Raw genomic sequence first — 20,273 nt, forward strand, 5'->3', positions numbered from 1 at the left:
TTATGTTTTTAAGTATTATTATTATTATTATTATTATTATTATTAATGGTTGTTGGTATACAGAGAAAAAGAGAGAGTGAGAGTCTCCCTCTCTCCCTCTCTCGCTCTTACTGTCTGTGCATGACGCACCACCAGGGTCAATGTTGACAGTTTGCAACAGATGTCTGGGCTTACCTACAGATCAAGGTCTAACACCTACACGCACAAACACACACACACATACACACAGCATCAACAGCTATTGTATAGATACACAATGAGGATCCACAGATGGCAGTGATCCAAATCAACAAATGAACAAATGCACACCTGACCCCCCCCCCACTCACTCATTTCTCTCAGATGCTAGGAACTGGTCATTAATATGCATGAGCTTCTTAACATGTGGAATTCCGTGTCAGAGGTTAAGAAGGTAGGAGCGCGCCGAGCACTGGGACACGTGGCCTTTATGAGTTTACACAGGTAGGGGGTAGGTAGTTTCAGGAGTCTTAGGCAAGGGCTCTTATTTGTGTAGTGTGGTGGGCTTACCTGGCCAGAGAATCAAACCCCTGGCCACGACCTTGACGACTCTCCGAATAACATTTATTTCCATAATAACGATATGACGACTCATCCGCTAAACCCTACACAACACTTAAATGGCACGACAAACCATCATTAAGACCATGTACAAACAGAGGTCCCTGAAAATGATGACTGTGGTTATGGGCTTGAGTGAATACACAAACATACACACACACACACACACACACACACACACACACATACCCAAAGGCCTCAGTGACATAGAGCAGCTGGCTGGCTTACGTAAGTGCTGCCTTCTGAGCCATGTAGGGCGGGTTGAGCGAGCAAACAAGGCAGTTTCTTCCCCCTCTCCCTCTCCCTCTCCCTCTCTCTCTCTCTCTCTCTCTCTCTCTCTCGCTCACTTGCTCGCTCTCTGTGCGTGGGCAGCCTGGGCTTGCGCTTGTATCCATCAGTCTCTTTCTCTCTCTGTGTGTTTCAGAAATCCACCAGCTAATCCTGTCATCACACACACACAAACACTTGTACGCAGTCATCATCACAGGCTGTTATAACACACATCATTTACCAAAACACATCCATTAGCACAGCCAATACAGGCTGATTTAGTGCCACAGCAGCATGTAATTATGCGAGGTAAGCACCTGTTGTCCGGTGCATGCTGACACGTCCTGCATCAGTGTCTCCTAATGTAATGCCTGACGTATAATGAGCGCTGTCTCTATGTTAGGTGTGTATTATTGTATTAATAGTAGTGTAGCTGATAAACGTTGCCTATGATGAAACATCTCCTAAAGGGTCTGCATGTGTGTGCATGTGTGTACATACATGTGTGTGTGTGTGTTTGTTTGTTTGTTTGTGCGATGACCTGTGACGTCAGCAGACGCATCTGTACGCTGCAGCTGTCTCATCCGGCTGTGTGGGAGAGAGAGCGGGGGTGGGCACAGTCGGTCTGTGATGTAAGTTCACAGGAGGTATTCCTCAAGCCTCTGTGGAGTCTGCTGACCGAGCAGTAGCCATGCACCGCCACCTGGTGGCACACAAGCCAACTGCAGGAAGAAGAAGATAAGAAATAAAGTAATAAATCAAGCCAAAATCAAGCCAAGACTTTGATTTTGAAATTAGTTTTGCTCTTCCACATTTTTACTGTTTACTATTCTACATAAATATAAATCAGAAAGTAAAGGACTGTGTTTAAATCTGCCATATTTGTTCTGCATTTTTACTTCTGTTAGGCCCAAAAATACACGGATGCAGTTTTACCCACCCATTTACCACCCTGTTATGTTGCCTCAGAATGAAACATCCTGATTCGAACTTTTACTGAAGGCTTAGGAGAGGGAAAAAAAATGATAAGCCTTGCTTTCTTTGGCTACATTACCTCATTGTGATTGCTCACAGTTAGCCTTGTATCATAGCGCTGCATGGCCTGTAGCCTGTGGTGCACAGTTAGCCAGCTGAAGAGATTTTAGCTGGTCGGCTGGGTTAGCACCCACTCGTTAAGCACCTGGTTGGCTCTTCTGCCTTCTATGGTCAGACAAGCATTCATTTTTAGCCTTATTCGCTGCTCCCTGACCCTGTACGTGTCCTTTATACCAGGTTGATTTAGAAAGAATTCTCCCTTGTGCAGCAAATCCTTGTCTTTTCTATTAAAAGTGTACGTTCATGCTGCCTCAGGAAAAGAAGGAACAGTTCATAGAAACGACGAAAGCCCAGCATTGCCAGGACGTTAATGTTCGTGATCAGAGTATGTGAACATAAAGAGGGTAGACAGGTTTCGAATGGAGTTTGAAGGTGCCAGAAATGCATTTTTTGAGTATTTTAAGTTGTTTTTTCATGCATAAATAATATTTGACAAGCATATTTACAACCCTGTTATTTCGCTCAGAATGAAACATGCCATTTTTTACTTTTATGGAGGGCAGGTGGAAAAAACCCCTGATAAAAGCCCTGCTGGGTTATGGCACCACAGTGCCTCACAGAAGTCACATATTATAGCCTGGAATAAAGCGTTATTATAGCATTTATGTTACTGTAACAAAAACACTGTAATTATGCAGCATTCCATTTGAACTAGGAAATTGGAATTTTCTAAAACTGGAACACCCCCACAAGTCGGGGTTCCCTGAGAAAATCAAGATCCAAGATGGCCGCACATCAGCGGTATTAAAAACTATCATATGCTTTATTATATAAAGCTATTACACAGTTTATAAGCATTTCTATCTATTTGCATCTCATTAAATCAGTACTGTTGTACCCACAGTACGGCCCATTTTCTGTCTGTGGACGTGTTTCCATCTGTAAAAATTCAGTCAGACAAGTTGTGGTAAACTGTGAAGTCTTTAGCTTTTTGTTGTTTGGAAAAAGTTAAAGTTTGTTGTTATCGGAAAGTTAAACTGGATCGCAGCCAACTCAGGTGTGACAACCGGCTACAACGTCCAACTTGTGAGACAAACGGGATGCAGCATCATTCACAATTCTTACTGGATAGAGCTGCTGTCTTCTCGTTGTGTCCGCTCAGTGCAATATGTTGGTTAGCAAGCTGAAGAGGTTGTAGACAGTTAGCCATTAACTTTGCCCCCACTTGCTCATCTGGGTTTGGTTTAGCAGGAATCCGTTTACCTCCTCAGGTTTTGCCACGAGTTTGAGCTCCCCTTCTGCAGACAATGACGCAGAAAAAGCCGTAGTCGTGAGGCCTGGCTCGCGTAGCAATCGGTATTCCTGGAGTCTGGAGGCGATGTGCTGCTCTCCAGTTTTAACAACTCCATATTCTTCCAAAGTCGTTCTCATGTTTTACCCATTCATCATCTTTGTCTAGGGCTTTTGCTAGTGGTCTGGATATATGTACATGTAGAAAGATTGTTTAGACTGTTGCATAACAGATTTGGGATTTTGGAATTGGCCTTTTACAGCTCTGTTTTGGTTAGATTAGATTTTCTTTTGAATGAGGACAGAACAGTATTGAGGTTCATGGTTTGTCACTTCCATGTTTCATTATTAAACTATACATAGGTACAAATAAAATGAAGAATAGGATTTTTATGTTATGTATAATATATAAATGTGTTCTCACACCGGGTGAGGGGTAGGCTAGGGTAACTTTCCGGCGGGCCAAGTTAAACATCCTCAATGACCAATTTTGGCAATCCTGCTTTTGGGATTGCCACTGAACCTGCTATACAGTATATCACCAGTTACAAAAGAAGCCGCCACACAAAAACATACATAGCTGGAAGAGATAAATGAATTTACTTACTAAAAAAAAAATTATTACTCTCTTCCCAAGTGAGTTTAGCATGAGCTAGATTTAGCTGGCATCAACCACCTAGTTTGCTAGGTGGTTGATGCCAGACCAAATGTGTGCAATGTTTGAATTATGCAACAAAATGCAACGTCACATGTTGGTCTTTGAATAAATGTGTAAATGTACATTGGTTATTATTTATCTTTTATTTTTTAAAAGTGCCAGCAAGCTAGCTCTAGCATAAAGGTGCTAGCACCCTCTAGAACTAGGGCCTTGAGGAACGAGAGACTCGACTCTTCCATGCAGGCAACAATACACCCCCAATACACTTAAAGAGACAGATCTACACACTGGCTCTACCTACACCATGCTTTTAAGGTGTGTTTTTAAGACAATGCATACAGAACCCATGCCTCACAGATCGTAGAAATAGCTTTCTGATGCTCTAATGAAACCAAATGTGTGCAGTCTTACAAAGTGAACGCTCACTTTGCTGTTTTTTTTACCAAGCTAAAAAACGTCAGCATGTTTAGATGTACCCATAAGATCTAACTTACCATTGCCAGACGTGTGCAGCACCTCATCCTTCAGATCTCGCAAGGAAGTATTTAAAGAATCACACCACGAGCTGTTAATTCCCCATGAAATTGAGTTTAATAGATTGTTAAAAATAAGGCTATGATGCTGTTTTAGCAAACATTGAACAGGAAAAAAACCACAGTAATGACAAGCTGTGACAACCACAGCACATCCTGTGAGATTTAAGGGATCAAGGAACCATATGCACGCATACACGCTTGCATACACGTACATATGTTTGCAGCTAGTGGAGCCACAGTACAACCGTACACCACTCATTCCCACTTCATACATACTCACATACGCACCGTTCCACCCAAAAAGGTGGTTAATAAACAGGGATTTGAACAAATACGCCGCAGTGTCCTTTTAAAAAACATGCATAGCTTAGTACGATGAATGTGTTGATTTTTTTTTTTTTTTTTTTTCAGATGACCCACACAGAGGTTATTATGTGTTCCCTACCTACTTCAGTCCATGATGTTACACTTAGCAACCTGTATTAATGTGATTTCTTCACAATGTCTGCGAAACAACGCCGAACGAATGGGTTCGGAGCGTGTCTGACATATGCCACGTAAGTCATGTCAAACTAATAGAATTCTCATGTATAAAGTTACATTCTGAACCACAAAGTTCCTTATGAAAAATAAATACTGGAATGGCAATATCAACGATATGAAGGTTCCCTTTCTGAGACGGAATAAGAACGAAACTAGGCCAACTGCAAGCCGGTTATTTTTTTTTGTTTGTTTGTTTGTTTTCTTTCTTAAAATACAAAAAAAAGTCAAACATTGGCCCGTTCATTTTAGACATACACCACCAAAGAAAAGACTATAGTGTCTCACACACAGATTGTACAAAAACAGCAAAAAGGAATGAGGATAAGAACTAAGAACATACTGACTGGTCTCCACATGTAGCAGACTGTACACGTAAACACTTGAGTCAAGACAAAAAAAAAAAAAGAAAAGAAATAAGCTTAAAAGACCAAAAAACACTGGCTTAGCGCTTGGAGACGAACAATGTAAGGTGCAACACAAACTGCTTTAGATAAAATCCCTCCCTGTCAAAGAACAAAAAATATTCTGAAATTAATCCCCTAAAAAAATTGATCGCTGATTTCATGTACATCGCAAAACGCCCCAAAAATGCCACCTAGGTGAAATGCAACGGACTATATCCAGGCTGTTAATCATTTGTTCTTAGTTTTACAGTTTGTCCTTTGGTAACAGGGTAATCCCTTTTGAATTACGCAACAAAATGCAACGTCACATGTTGGTCTTTGAATAAATGTGTAAATGTACATTGGTTATTATTTCTCTTTTTTTTTTAAAGTGCCAGCAAGCTAGCTCTAGCATAAAGGTGCTAGCACCCTCTAGAACTAGGGCCTTGAGGAACGAGAGACTCGACTCTTCCATGCAGGCAACAATACACCCCCACTACACTTAAAGAGACACACCTACACACTGGCTCTACCTACACCATGCTTTTAAGGTGCTAAGACAATGCATACAGAACCCATGCCACACAGATCGCAGAAATAGCTTTCTGATGCTCTAGAGTCATCTACCACAGTACAGTCCCTGTGCACCAACCCATAGCTCCGTATGACGGCCTGCTCAGTCTTCCACAAAGCCTAATCCAATGAAACAACACAACATAAATTCAAAAATTCAACCTGAATTATAATCCCTTATACAGTATGGCGTGTGCTAATACACTTACTTGGTCATGGTGTGAACTAAAAGCGCTTGTTTCCTTCACTGATCCCTAAGATTCAGTACTTCAGTGGAGTCCAGGTCGTTATTTGGACTGACAATTCGGGATTTCTCAGTCCTGGACGGATTTATCTGCTCCCTTTAATATTCCCTGCCATTTCTATCCCTCTCCTCTGCTTTCCAGTTTCCCTTGTTGCCTTGCTGTGTGCTGAAAATGCCAGATTCCTACAAAATGATGACTCTTAAAGAAAGCATAAATATAAAAGTGTCACCTATGGTGTGGCTCGCTGTCAGTCGTCTAATAATAACGGGAATCATAATTATAACAGTGAAATAAAAACGTGTAACGGAGGCCCATGTAGGGTCGCTTAAGGGGGCGGAGCTCTCTGTTGAACCTGAGGCAGTGATTAGACGCTCACTCGTCGCCGATGGCAACCTGCCAGACGATGATGTGGCTGCGCTCGGTTTTGGCGGGAGCCGACTGCAGCTTGATTGTGGGCTCCAGCGGCTCCTCATCCTCGGCCGCTCCCCCTACATCTTCATCTCCTGGCAAACACAAATCAGACAAATCAGTTTTAAGGTGCGCCAGAAACCAATGTCACTGTCATTAAATAAAGGAGCCCAATGTGTGTTGTCCTGTTTACAGAAGTCAAATCAAGCCATCCTCCATGATTAGGCTGATAATGAGTGGGTTTCTAGAGCCCATACCCATCCTGAAGTCGATGTAGCCTTCCCCTCCGCTCATGACCAGCATGAATCTGGACTGCTGCTCCTGTGACGGACTACTGGAAGAAGGAGTGTCTGAGTCTTGGGTCATGCTGTCAGGTGCTGCTGCCTGACCTGTGGATGGACACACACACACACACAAACACACAAACACGCTTAACTTGCAAGCTGCATATTTTAGATAGGAATCACACACATTGTTTTACATGGACTACACACTACATGGACAAAAGTATTGGTACTCTTCATCACTGAATCCCGGTGTTTTATTCAGTTCCATTGCCACAGATGTATAAAATGAAGCACCTAGGAATGCACTCTGATCTTTTGCTAATGGGTCATTTTAAATAGCTCACTTAATTCCAGCATAGCACTGTAATAAGATGCCTCTGTTGCAACAAGTCAGTGAATTTTCTTCCCTCCTAGATTTTCCACCATCAGCTGTGAGTGGTGTTATTAAGAAGGGGAAATGGTTAGGAATCACAGCAACTCAAGCAGCAGCCACAAGGTGTCAGACCACGTACAGTTACAGAGCCGCCAAGTGCTGAGACGCATAGTGCATGAAAGTGGCCAGCGCTCTGCCGATCTCCAAAAAACTGTCAGAGCTGTCAGAGTTGCAAAGGGGAGGAATAATATATCCATATTAAAGCTTATGGATTTACAATGGGATGTCACAAAATCTGCTGTAGGTGTGATGTGTAGACGTCCTAATACTTTTGTCCTTATAGTGTAGTCCCTCCATTTTCACAGATTCAAAAATAATTGGATAACAATTATTTTTAATAATTGGATGCATATTCTAAAGTCTAATCTGGAATCTGGAACCCAAGGACATAAACAAATGCTGAGTTCCCTCCTGTCCAAATATTTATGCATTTGACTGTATGTATATTATAAATATAGAAATATATGTTACCTGGTACTGCAGCAAAGAACTTGACGGCGTCTCTGTGGCCATGGAAGCAGAGCTGGGCATGAGCCATGGAGCAGTATGGCACGTAGGAGCCTGAGACTGCGATGTCCGAACTCTCGTCCCCGTACACTCGTACTGCCCCTCCAGGCCGGCTAGCTATAACCCCAACGTTCTTATTAGCTACAAAAAGACAAGGGACAAGGGACAGCAGCAGACGTTAACCTTGAGACTCTTAGCAAAGCCTCAAGAAAATTTCCTGCTCTACGTTACATCAAACATTCAGTGAAAAATCGAATTTGCACAACTTTCCTCTTACCCCAAATGAAGCCAATCTAACCAAAGCTAACCAAAGTCTGGTTTCTAACAGTTATCTAAAGCAGTGGATAAAAGTACAGACACAATCCGGGCCTTAGCTGCTACTGCTGTTCGAGCTATGCAGCATACATAGATAACAGTATGTGATACAGTGTCAGAAACCACATAAAAACTATGCACATATACTGTATATAGAGATTTATGGCATGCAGCTTGCATGATGCAAAAGAATGACGCAGAAGCTGACATTACTTGTAAGCTTAAGGCAAAGCTCATCTTGGTTGATCTGGGACATTTGAGGTAAGTGGAAAATTGTGTAAACTTAATTTGTCACCAAACTATCACACTTATTTACATTAGTGCAACATTGTGCTTAAGTGCAACCAGAGCGAGATGCGCAGACTGAATATTTGGACTCAAGGCGTCTGCTGAGATGAGGTGAATGTTAAAAAGTTAAAGCTCACACACTGGGAGAGAGACAAACAGAGAAAGAGAGATCAACAGGAATCTATTTTACAGTAAAACAGTTTCACTATTTGCATTAATACTTGTTGTCACTATGTATATTTACTACAATCGCCACTCCTTCATTGTCATTGTTGCTTATATTGTACATTTTGTTTTGCTATTGTTGTAATGCACTAGCAATGTTGTCATGCCAATAAAGCTACTTTGAATCTGAATCTGAAGGCGTTTTGCACCCGTTTTCACCCTTGGTGCGATTTGTTTGGGCAGGTGTGAACACAGTAATCGCACTCAGAAACGGACAAAAACAACCGCACCAAGACCCTTGAGAAGAGGTTTTGGAGCAGTTTGTTTACGGTGAGAATGTGATCTGACCTTGATCCAACCCAGATGTACTCCATAACTCCCATATGTTGCCCAGATGTTGTCATTTTGGTGCGCTTGTTTGTTTGTTTTTTGTGCGTGAAAACAAATCAAACCAAGGGGAAAACGCTCCAAGTTTACAGACTACCTAACCGATTCGTACCAGAGCAAACAAACCATAGGTGTGAAAACGCCCTGAGAGAGACAGAGGGACAAAGAGAGAACAAGAAACTATCTGACGTTGACCAAGATGCAGAATAAGCGCAAGCTAGCGGACAGCAGCAGGGTAAGGTCAAGTCACAGAGGCACTTTTCCCACTCACCCCTCAACCTGAGGAGTCCATGCTGCAGACCCACAGCTATGGAGAGAGGAGCCCAGAAGAGAGTCAGAGACAAGAAAGAGGAGCAGAAAAGAGAGGATACGAGGAGGAGGTCGAGGAGTCAAGTAAAATCTGAACGCGATCAGATTGCTGAAGACACATTGATGCCAGGTGTAAACAGCATACTGTACAGTGATAGATTCTTTAAAGGGTTCTTCACACTGAAAGGCTGTTTAGGGAATCAAATGCGGGGCTTCAACGGCATTGATCCAAAAAAACGTTTTGGCACCTTTATTAGGTATAGGCCAGTAGCATATAAATTATATGTAGCTGTATATTGTTAACACTAGAGTCACTAACAGCCAGAACTAATTTCTTGTGTGTGTGAACATACTTGGCCAATAAATCTGATTCTGATTCTGCTTCTGATTTAGTCCCTGGTGTGCTGGAGAAGAGAAAACACCAAAATGTGCAGAGCTTGGCATGGGTCTCTAACAAGAAACTCCTCGTGTACAAAACACCTACTTTTCAACATACTTTTACATACCAAGGAATACACTCCGGTGACTATACGACTGAATGTTTCTAAACCATAAACCATAACAGTGAAAATCCAACATTACAGCTGACAAATCCAAAATGAAGAAAGTTGTCCCCAAACCGTTGACCGTGTATATATCAGCAACCCCTGTAATGTGAAATCCTGTGTCTACACATATGTATAGGTGGACTCACATTCTGATAGGGGGATGGAAATGATGACGCCGTTTCCTGTTCCAACCCACAGCCGGTTACAAGACACCATGAGAGCTGTGATTCTCACAAAGGAGAAGCCCAGTTTGCCTGTGCCTATCAAAGTAAGAGAAGAGCACTCAGTGACAGCAGTGACGATATGTCAATACCCACATTTGCTAAATGAGCTAAATATGCCTTATTTTGTTTTGTTATATCTTCATTATTAACAGCGCATTGAAAAAAAACACAGAGAAATATAGGCCTAAAACTCTTTGTGTTTGTAAAGATTTTCCACACTTATTATTATTCACACTTCTTTGAAATGATTGTTGTGTGGACAGTCTTATTTTGTGAGAAGAATAACTAACATGTACATTTACACTATATATATATATATATAGTCATTCAATGTATATAATGTAATTCTGGGTGCTTGCTACCAGAAGTTGTTGGTGTTTAATTCAATACTTTTTTCCTTCTACAAGTGAAATGTTCCCTGTGCCACTGGCCGCAACATAAGCCCAAATCATGATCAATCCACTGCCATGCTTAACAGTTGTAGAGCCTCAGGCTTGTTTAGATGTTCCTTTAAAGCAACATTATGTAACATTTGTACCTTAAAGAAACAGCTTCAACATCATTGTGATGCTCCATTGACTTGTGTGCCATAGAAAGAATGTCATCTCTGTCATTGCCACTCTGGGCGTGGCATGCTACTGCTGCAATTTGTAACTATGGTGAAGCATGAAGGATAACGTGTGTAAGACCTGCGTAAGGCTTCAGTTACAGTTCTGTATCTTTCAGCTTGTCCGGAAATGCATATGCAAAGCGTGTCCTTTGGGGGTGGCTCAAAGCCCATGTAGGGCTGAGCTCCCTGTAGGGGGAGCCTAGAAGTTAGAAATACTAAGCGTAGCCTTGGATAATATTAGTGACACTAAAGATTAGACTGACATTTAAGGTGTAGCAACACCTGAAAAGAAACTAGGTTTGTTCCCCTCCTCTGGACTGTATAAAAACCTAAGGTTAGACAAGTTGAGAATGAAGATAAGCTTTCCTCCTGCTTCTCACCCAGCATCTTGCTGACGTAGGGCTCAATGTCCACGTCTTGGAGGTGCTGGAAAGTGTGAGCATGGAAGAGGCGCAGGGTGGAGTCTAGACGAATGGACACCCAGATGCCATCACCCACCCAGGCCAGCTGACGCACCTGACTTTCCTTCCGGGGGTGGGCATCAAACGATTTCTACAAACACAAATGCTGTTCAGTCATGTAGCCTAGCAGCCACTGCAAGTATAACTAATCGTATTAATACATTGAATAATACATTATTTCATAATTGCAGATTGAAATATTATTTTTGTATCAAACAAAAAGTTACTGCATGATAGCTAAAAGGCTGTATATATCTATTTATAGTAAATTTCTGCTATTATTATTTGCTTGTGTGTTTTTTTTAAATGTACATAATATGCATTCAGGAATCTCTCTCTACAAGTAAAATATAAAAAGTTGGTATATATGCTTAGAAATTCTAAACTTAAGACTGTAATCTGGATGTGATTTGTTGTATGAACCTCAATCTTCATAGCTTTGGGCTGGATGACGTAGATCTTGTTCCTGTAGCCACACCACACTTTATCATGCACGACCGTCATGCAGCGGATGGAGTGGTGAGGCCGGCCCAGGTCCAACAAGTGATAGTTGGTTAAATCCCATTGGCTGTCTGTGAAGTGGGACAGGGATATTTGTTCACTGCTGGGAGGCGGAAAGCTTTGGAAAACTGGTGTAGTATTCAGACTGATGGAAAGGACGGCCTTACCCAGACCTCTGTGGAAGATTGCTAGTGTACCATCAGCTAATGCCACCAGCACTCGCCCTTTAACATGACTATGGAAAAAGATATGAGACATAATGAGAAAGTTGGTAAAATACATGTCTGTCTTAAAATAATAGTCAAAAAAGATGTACACCATTTTATTACAATGTACAACTATATATAACAGTATGTGATGTAATGTCAGAGAGCACATACGCTTAGTATTCAAGCTATTTGATGGGCTATAAGCTTCCATTACCCTCATTTAAGTTACAATTACCTTGTAGCTTTGGTACAATCACAAAAAAGCAAACTTCAGGTACTTTTTTATGGTAAAAGGGGAATTTTCTAAATACTGGAAAATATGTATTTGTAATATGCATTTTATTATTTGTTCTATCCAGGTAAAATAGTGACAAATCATCAAAATTACACTGACATCAATCTTCCCGCCCCCCCTGTACTGACTCATCCATCACTCATTTCCACTTACACTATATTGAGAATAGAATCCTTCAGCTTCACCGCATGGAGGCACTTCCTCCACCTGGCCACAGACGAGTGCACATACAAGCTGGAAGAAGGTCAGAAAAAGAGGCAAAGGATGCATCAAAATGTCACTTAAAAAAACAACAACATCCATTTATGCAGAAGTGCATCTCAGCAGACCGGTATGGACGTGCAAAGATGGCAGCCGAATTACTTTCCTAGAAATATCACAGCTCAAATGCCATTCCCCAAGGAAACTGTGCCTAGGGAAGGGAAGACATTCCTGAGTGTGCATGTGTGTGTATGTATATGACCTACCAGCCATTTTGGGCTCCCAGCCACATAGTGGGCAGGGTGCTGCTCATCCTCTGTGTCTCTTCCCCAGCCTGGTCCTGCTCGCTGCCTGGAGACGCCGTCCCATCTCTCTCCTGACCCGACTCCCTGACAGACCCACACACACGTGCCACATTCACACTCCAGTCAGTTCAGGGATAAATTAAGGTTAACAGATGATGGACATGATGGACGGGGCCTCTGTATAACATTAGTATTAGTTACTGTATATCAACAGTTTCTCCACTGGCTGGATTTCTTTCTGTGGATATGGATCTCTCGAGAACATAATGAAGAGTAATGACACTTAAATGACCTATTGCTGTTCTAATACACAATTTGTACAAATGTTTGTGGACACCCCTTTTACTGAATGTATTCGCACAGCTTATCCAGTCCCTATAGAGAAGTATTGTCAATAGAATTGGAGCACTGACTCTCTGAAGCAGATAGATATGAACCTACTGGCACCATATCTAATGCCAGGTGTAAGCTAGAGGGGTATTAAGCCCCCCATTATTGAGCGGTGAAGAAGTTGAACTGTGTTCACTGGAATGGTTATGCTCCACCCAATACTTGTGGGATGAGCTGGGCGGATGAGGACGAGGTGGGGTGGTGATCATCCAGCATCCTGACCTCACTAATACTCATCTTGCTTCTTCCCAGGACAGTAGAGATAGTTACTCCAACAAAAGCAAGAAAAAAAATTAATACACCTGATTACAGCCCACCTAGATTAGGTTTGCTCAACAGTTGAGTGTCTGCATTGTATGTGTAGGTGTTTGCCACCTTGCTGAACACGTTCACTTGGAGGCTTTGGCACGTCATTGTTTTTGTAACACTTTAGGCACAGCTCATGTTCTGTACATGTTTACAACCCTGTTTTTCTCAGCCAACCAATCCTCTGAAGCCTCTGTCTTATTTCATGCTAGGTCTGACTCATTTATTGTTTGGTGCTTGTATTGTTTGGCTTGTCCAACCCCCCTGGTGCTACCAGATCGCCAACCTGTGTTTATTTGACACACAGCTCTGCACACTGCTGCACACAACAGTGTTTTGGTGCTGTTTTGACTGCTTCGTCTACTTGCTCTACTTCACAATCAGACAGCACTAGTCGATGTTACAAATAATTTTATTTTAACAAATGATTTAAATGTCCTGAATAATCCAAGGTTTATTTAGAAAATATGTCAACAGTCAACAAAATGTACACATGGGTGATGTTTTATTAGGCACTTTGTTGTTGCAGCTAATTTTCATAACAATGTTTTTTTTGCCATCTTTAGTCTATTGCTTGGCCTGTAGCTGCACTTAAGCTATGGTATGGTGCTAGTATATAATTACATTTTCTACATTTAAAATACAAATTTCTACAATCTTAAAAACACTGCTGCAGATTTTGAGAAATGTCGCTGCAAAATCAGGCTTGTTAATCTGCAACTAGGGTTGCAGCGGTAACCGGTTTCACGGTATACCACGGTATTAAAATTCACGCTTACCGTACCGTGGGCGTTTGCTTATTACTGGTACTAAAGGAAAACGCAATCCAGCTGTGAATCTCACCCGCACATGCCAAAAACGGACGTGAGGAAGGCCATGTTAAGGTCCTTTTACACATCTATAATTTATGATTACTATTATTATTATTCTGTTAATGCTTTAGGGCCAAGCCTGACATTTCCTGATCCAGCTTAGCCAACTATCACACAGTCATATTCAAAGGGAATTAAGTTAGATCCCTCATCTAAACAAGCAAAATAATTGAATCATGCTGTAGCATATTTTATTGGCAAGGACATGATGCCCATGATGATCAGATAATTATTATATCGTGAAAATCTCATACCGTTGCAACCCTATCTGCAACAGTCATAAAAAATGACTAGGATGTTATTTTTGTTTTTTGTTTTTAGTTTTCCTATATTCAACATTTCCAAGTATAAAGTAATTAAATGACATTTTTGACACTTTTAGCCAGAGCTTATCCACATTTGAACAGGTAGGTCAATGTAACGTTAGGTCCAAAGACTCTTATTGGTGTGGCATGGTGTGCTTGCCTGGCCAAAGAATTGAACCCAAGTCTGCCACAGAGAAGGCTGTTGTTGTTATTCTGCCAAAAAACCCTTTTATACTACTCACCTTATGCTACTATCTGTGGATGCGGTGGTTTCTGTGGGCCCTGCTCCCAGTGGGTCTGTGAACACATGCTCAGTGTAAATGCCAGGCTGGCTGGCATCTGTGCCCACGCTCCCCTCCTCTTCCTCCGTGGCCTCGGTGGCCTCCTCTGCCGTGGGGACCCCATCTTCATTGGGGCTGGGTTCTCTAGACAACTCCACTACACAAACACAGTCTTTACTGCATCGCAGTTCATATCAGTCTAAAATGGACTACATCTAGGGTAAGTGGTCAAAACTGGCTGTTGTTGTTGGTACAAGTTAGGTTAATACATTCCTACACAACACACAGTCCTTACCTCTACCCCTGACAGGGCTGAGCTCTGCTGGAAGTTCATTGGTGCCTGTACTGCCAGAGCCTGCCCCCTCTGCTGTGCAACCCACCGCTGAGATGCCACTCAGTGCTCCTTCGCTGCCCTGTGAACTGTTGCTGGCCACACTGCCAGTCAAAGAGCCTTCAAGTCCCCCCTCTGTGTCTTGAGGAATTTCTTCTCCAGCAGGGTAATCTGTCTCCAGGACACCTAAAGGAAAAACACACAAGAACCAACAAAGATTTTTTTTTTTATTTCCTTGCATTGCTTTGCAGTCTGGGGTTAGCAAGTGAAAGCAATATATAAACAATAATAAATATGTAATTTCCTTTACAACAGTCTGCATAGACTTGCTTTTTTTAAAATATGTACAACAGGATGCAATACTTAGTAAGAAACTACATAAGGGTGGGGCTCTTCCTTATGTACCTGCCATTTTGAAGATGTCATTTAACATTACAATGTTGGCTCTTGTCAAAGTCACTCAGATCCTTATACTTGTCCATTGTTCCTGCTTTCAACACATTGTCTTTAAGAATGGCTGTTCCCATGATACCATATATGTATATTCCACACCTTGACATATATATATAGTTATAATTGGACACAATTGGAATAAGTGAAGAAGGAATTTTGGAGGTACAAGTTCTTGCTTGGACAGCAACAATATATATACACTGCGTGCAAAGGGGAGTGGATTTCAGCATAACACCGGTTCTTTTTCTTTCCTTTATTGTGGCGATATCCTGCCTCAACTTCCTGTAATTGGTCTGAAAGTCCGGACCATCCAAAAAAAGTGCAAACAAACCGAACCATGAAAAGTCTGACGTTCCAGACAAAACAAGATAGGTGTGAAAGAACCTGAGTTAACATAAAGCGTAATAGCTAGACAAATACTTAAAGTGAGCTGTTTGCATTTACTCACAAAATCAATATGGCCCACAATAATTTGATTGTGCTCCACCCACAAAAACAACAAGGTCTAAGGTCCAGTGGGTCCATGGCCCATTAAGGAAATAAGTCAAATGAGACTTTCAGTAAACTATCAGTGTGTGTGTGTGTGTGTTTGTTTACCTGGAACGCTGGCGATACACAGTACATGTGAGTTGCAGACGTAGAAGCTATCCAGTAGCTCGGAGGGCTGCGTGGCGTCAAGGATCATGACTTTGGTGGAAGAGTGGGTGCTGGTGCAGATCCAAACCCGACTGGACATCTCCACCTGCAGCGGCTCCCACTCCTGCTCCTGACACACAACACCAAACATCACAAACAATTCACAAACTACTGCTTCCATGTGATTACAGACTCTACATGCCACATTCACCAGTGTTTTCTTATTTGTTAGGATTTTTCGAAATAACAAATTTAAGAAAATACTTAAGAAGAGATTGTTAAAAGGGCCCCTTGTCAACACCAGCATTTTATCTGACTTTTTTTTTACCATTACCATTTCCTGTATTGTTTTAATTGCTGGTACAACATGGGATTAACACTTGTGTAAATATGCCTTATAAACAAATGTCACTTACTTTTTATATCATTTCGAATATTACTATTATTGTGATGAATTTTCTTACTCTTTTACTAAAATCACATATTTTGCTAAAGGTAATTATTGATAGGTCTTGTTTCCTTTTAATCCTAAATTTTTTTTTTTTTTTATACCTCAATCCTCAAAAAAAAGTCTGAAAATGATTTTAAGGGGTGAAGAAAACAAAAGGTTTATAGTAAATTATAAAAATAAACAAGTTCCATAAGAAAATGTGAGGCCTTTACAGACATATGCAAAAGTTAGGACACCCCATGAAAACCTTTGTCTTTTTTTAATTATTTAAACATATGGACGTTTGATCTTCACTTAAACAATAGTGAGGGATGAGGGTAGTATAACTAAGCACATTACCTGAAGAATGACCCCCACATGTATTACTACTGGTAATGTCATTAAAATATTAGAATCAGGTGCACCACATTAGCTGCAGATGATTAGAACATCATTAGAGGGGATTTTGGAAAAGCCTCCCTCATTTAAACCTCAGACATCTAGTTTGGTTTGCTCTTAATTGGTACAGCGACTGTTATCAGCATGGCATGATCCAAAAAGCTTTCTGTTCTGAGGCCTTCATTTGAAAAGGATTTAAGGATTTAAAAAGATCTCAGAACACTTAAAGTCAGGCCCTCCTAACAAGTTCAGTCCAAAAGCAGACCAAAAAATGCACAAAGATATCTCCAACAATCCGAAAATGTCATCATGGCATCTACAAGTCAAGGTACAAAATCGATCTTGCTGTCAAAAAAAAAATCATCAGAGCAAGACTAAAAGACTGAAGTTTTCCAAGAACATTAGGACAAGAACAAGACTAGGACATCTGGAATAATGTGCTTTGGGCAAATTAATCCAAAGAATTATTTGGACACGGTAAAATAGGACATGTTGGCGTAAACCAGACACGGCATTTGAGCACAAGAACGAAAATCAACTGTGAAGCATGGAATTCACTAGGAATTCTTTATAGTGTCAGATGGAGCACGATGAAAATGTGAATACCTGCACAACCTACTGGAAATGCCAGCTATTAGGGCGTAGGGTGTCCTCACTTTTTCCTCATTACATTTCTCTTAATTGTTACTGATGATTTTTATAATATATTTCTTCAGTTTTATTGGTTTAGTTATATTACCTCCATTTCTTTTTAAATGTTTCAAGTTAAGATCTTTTTCACATGACTGTATGTGGCACACTTTCTCACAGCCATTTACACTCTCAATATTTGAAACCCTGAAAACAGCTAAATGCACATTTGAACAAAAAAAGATCTGCCTTGTATAATGAGTGTGTTTATGTCCAGGTAAACACCAGTGTGCTTATGCAATTCTAATATGCGCCACATATTGTGCTCTTACCTTGATCTCCTGCTCTAGCTGGTCCAGGCTACTTTGAGAGCCTTTTCTCTGTTTTGAACTTTCGCTCTCAGTCGCAGAGCCATCAGGACACATGCTCGATACTGCTTCACGCAGCCTTCCACCTGAGAGATTAACACCGGCTGCACACCACAGCTGGAGAGATAGTTGAAGATTCTGTTAGATTTAAGCTGTAATGGCTTTTAATACAAGTGCATTAGCAGAAGCAATTCTATACCATGCTGTAATTTACACATTTATCAACATATAATATTTTTGATTGATATAATAAAAACAAAGAGCTTACCTTCATAGAAGCATCTTTCTGCTCCAAGGGTCTTAGGTACACAGGCACAGGCAAGTTCTTCATCTTGCTCTCTGTTTGCCCACCATTTGCTACCTGTAAAGGGAAACGCAATTAGGCACAGGACAATGATTTATTAAGAAACTGGCACTGCATAACATGGATAATGTTGTGACTAGATCACAGATCTATTTTATTTAGAATGACCACTAAACTTATAATTTCATCAATAATTACTGCAGCAGTTTAATAATCTATCCAAGGCTTATTACACACTCAAGTGTATTATTCAGTATCTGCAGGGACTTCTGTGCAAACAGGTGGGGCTTTTCCTAGGTAACAAAAGTGTGTAATAAAACTTTTGACCTGCTGGCGGACCATTGGCCATTTATTAAGGCGTTAAACTTCTGTGGCTGCATCTTGCCTTGAATTTGCTGGGCAAACTCCAGCCATGAGCCGTCATCCTCCCATCCTCTTTCTGCATGTGAGCTTTGACCTGGCGGTACTGAGCCTTCTTTTGCTCCCTACGGGACGGAGAACTGCACGGGTCCACGCTGAGAACGAGAAAGAAGCCCAGTCCAAATCTGATATACAACACACATCTTAAAGCAATAGAGTACTACAAATATACAGTGTTCTTCAGGTTTCAAGATAGCTGCAGCTTCTACATTAACTTTGCAGTGGATATGTTTCTTTTTTATATAGTTTGTTGGAGAACCACATGAGCATGTCTGTTATTATTTAAAGAAACAATATGTAAATAACAGCTTCAAATTACTGATGGTACACTAACTTGTAATAGTAAGGTCATTGCTTCACGGGCCTCAAACGCTGCTAAGGCGTTGTGTAACTTTAAGGATGAGTGCACAAGACCTCTGTCGAGAACTGTGTAACGCTAAATAACCTTAAAGTTATATTTGCGTCAAATCCTGTAAAGTTACTCGACCTTGTCAGTCCACATGCTTCTTTCATTTAACTACCATTCAGCTTGTCAAGAAATGCACATTAATATGTGTCCAAAAGGGGGAGCTCAATAGCAAAACATATGGTAACACTTTACTGAGATGCTTCATAGATGTTCACCTGAAATTCAACTAACATTCAACTGAATGTTGCTTAAATGCAACTGAATTCTAAGCTCTAACCTTAACCTTACCCTTTTAGAGTTAAATTAGGGTTAGGATTTAGTGTTAAGGTTAAGTTTAGGATTGGGTGGGAGGTTACATTCAGTCATTTACATTTAGAGTTCAGTAGCGTTTCATAGGAATTCAGTTGAATGTCAGGTGAGCATCTAAAATACAATAGACCATCCAAGTACACACATATATATGTATACTATGTGTGTATTGCACTAAGCTATCTGGTGTAGTATAAGCTTCCATTACTTGTTAGCTTCAATAGCTTCGTAGCTCAAAACTGAACACAAATTTGCTAGGTGTGTTTGTAGGGAAATGGGGAAATGCAGTCTTTAGTCAAATATAATCTGTGGGTGATCTGTAATCTGTAAGACTGCAGCAGTGCTTACTCTTCTTTGAGGAAGTCGAAGGCTTTGGACCTCTCGGTGGGGAACTGGGAGAAGGTGCTGCTTTTTCTCATGCCGCTGGGTGGGTTGTACCTCACATTGGAGGGAGAGGCCTTCACCGCGCTGCTAGAGGACGAGGAGCTGAACAGGCGGCTGAAGCTGGGGCAACACACAGAGAAAACTAATGCAGGGGTGGGAAAAGGAGCAGAACGGACATACTCACCATACATGCACTCATTCAAAGGATTACCAGGGGCACCACCAACCACTGCTGTCAAAAATGTCTGTCCTGAACTAAACAAACAGCTGAAGGATCAAATTCTCCTGATTCGAGTTTTCCGTTAATAAGCCACAACACTTAATGCCATTCTTGTGCTATTTCACAATTTCACAAAGGTTGTGTGTGACGAAATTAACCAATACAGAAGGAAAGTAACTGATTACAAATGTAGCTATAAATGATTAAAATAATACATAATGAGAATCATCAGGAATGAAAAATTCTATGCCTACTAATAAC

The 20,273-nt window shown here is 41.1% G+C and overlaps 2 protein-coding genes across 10 annotated transcripts in view; one reads left to right on the forward strand and one right to left on the reverse strand.

The window, feature by feature from the left end:
• Window positions 1–20,273, forward strand: part of rps2 (ribosomal protein S2) — a 267,844-nt gene that overhangs the window by 170,264 nt on the left and 77,307 nt on the right. The window lies entirely within an intron of this gene.
• The window catches only part of spag9a (sperm associated antigen 9a), a 55,122-nt gene continuing 39,260 nt past the window's right edge, over window positions 4,412–20,273 (reverse strand). For 4 of the 9 annotated variants that reach the window (XM_072693680.1, XM_072693674.1, XM_072693671.1 and 1 more), the window contains 17 exons: window positions 19,757–19,912; window positions 18,656–18,785; window positions 18,235–18,327; window positions 17,931–18,083; window positions 16,101–16,269; window positions 15,015–15,236; window positions 14,681–14,876; window positions 12,527–12,682; window positions 12,213–12,293; window positions 11,723–11,790; window positions 11,478–11,626; window positions 10,974–11,145; window positions 9,906–10,019; window positions 9,174–9,209; window positions 7,712–7,888; window positions 6,778–6,909; window positions 4,412–6,615 (listed from right to left, as the gene is read on the reverse strand). In XM_072693680.1, coding sequence (XP_072549781.1) covers window positions 6,485–6,615; window positions 6,778–6,909; window positions 7,712–7,888; window positions 9,174–9,209; window positions 9,906–10,019; window positions 10,974–11,145; window positions 11,478–11,626; window positions 11,723–11,790; window positions 12,213–12,293; window positions 12,527–12,682; window positions 14,681–14,876; window positions 15,015–15,236; window positions 16,101–16,269; window positions 17,931–18,083; window positions 18,235–18,327; window positions 18,656–18,785; window positions 19,757–19,912 — 2,335 coding nt within the window. In that variant the 3' untranslated portion in view covers window positions 4,412–6,484. The remainder of the gene's footprint in view (window positions 6,616–6,777; window positions 6,910–7,711; window positions 7,889–9,173; window positions 9,210–9,905; window positions 10,020–10,973; window positions 11,146–11,477; window positions 11,627–11,722; window positions 11,791–12,212; window positions 12,294–12,526; window positions 12,683–14,680; window positions 14,877–15,014; window positions 15,237–16,100; window positions 16,270–17,930; window positions 18,084–18,234; window positions 18,328–18,655; window positions 18,786–19,756; window positions 19,913–20,273) is intronic. The other 5 variants (XM_072693678.1, XM_072693675.1, XM_072693676.1 and 2 more) reach the window with 3 other exon arrangements.

Source organism: Salminus brasiliensis, chromosome 12 (genome assembly GCF_030463535.1).
Source record: "Salminus brasiliensis chromosome 12, fSalBra1.hap2, whole genome shotgun sequence".
Lineage (NCBI taxonomy): Eukaryota > Metazoa > Chordata > Actinopteri > Characiformes > Bryconidae > Salminus > Salminus brasiliensis.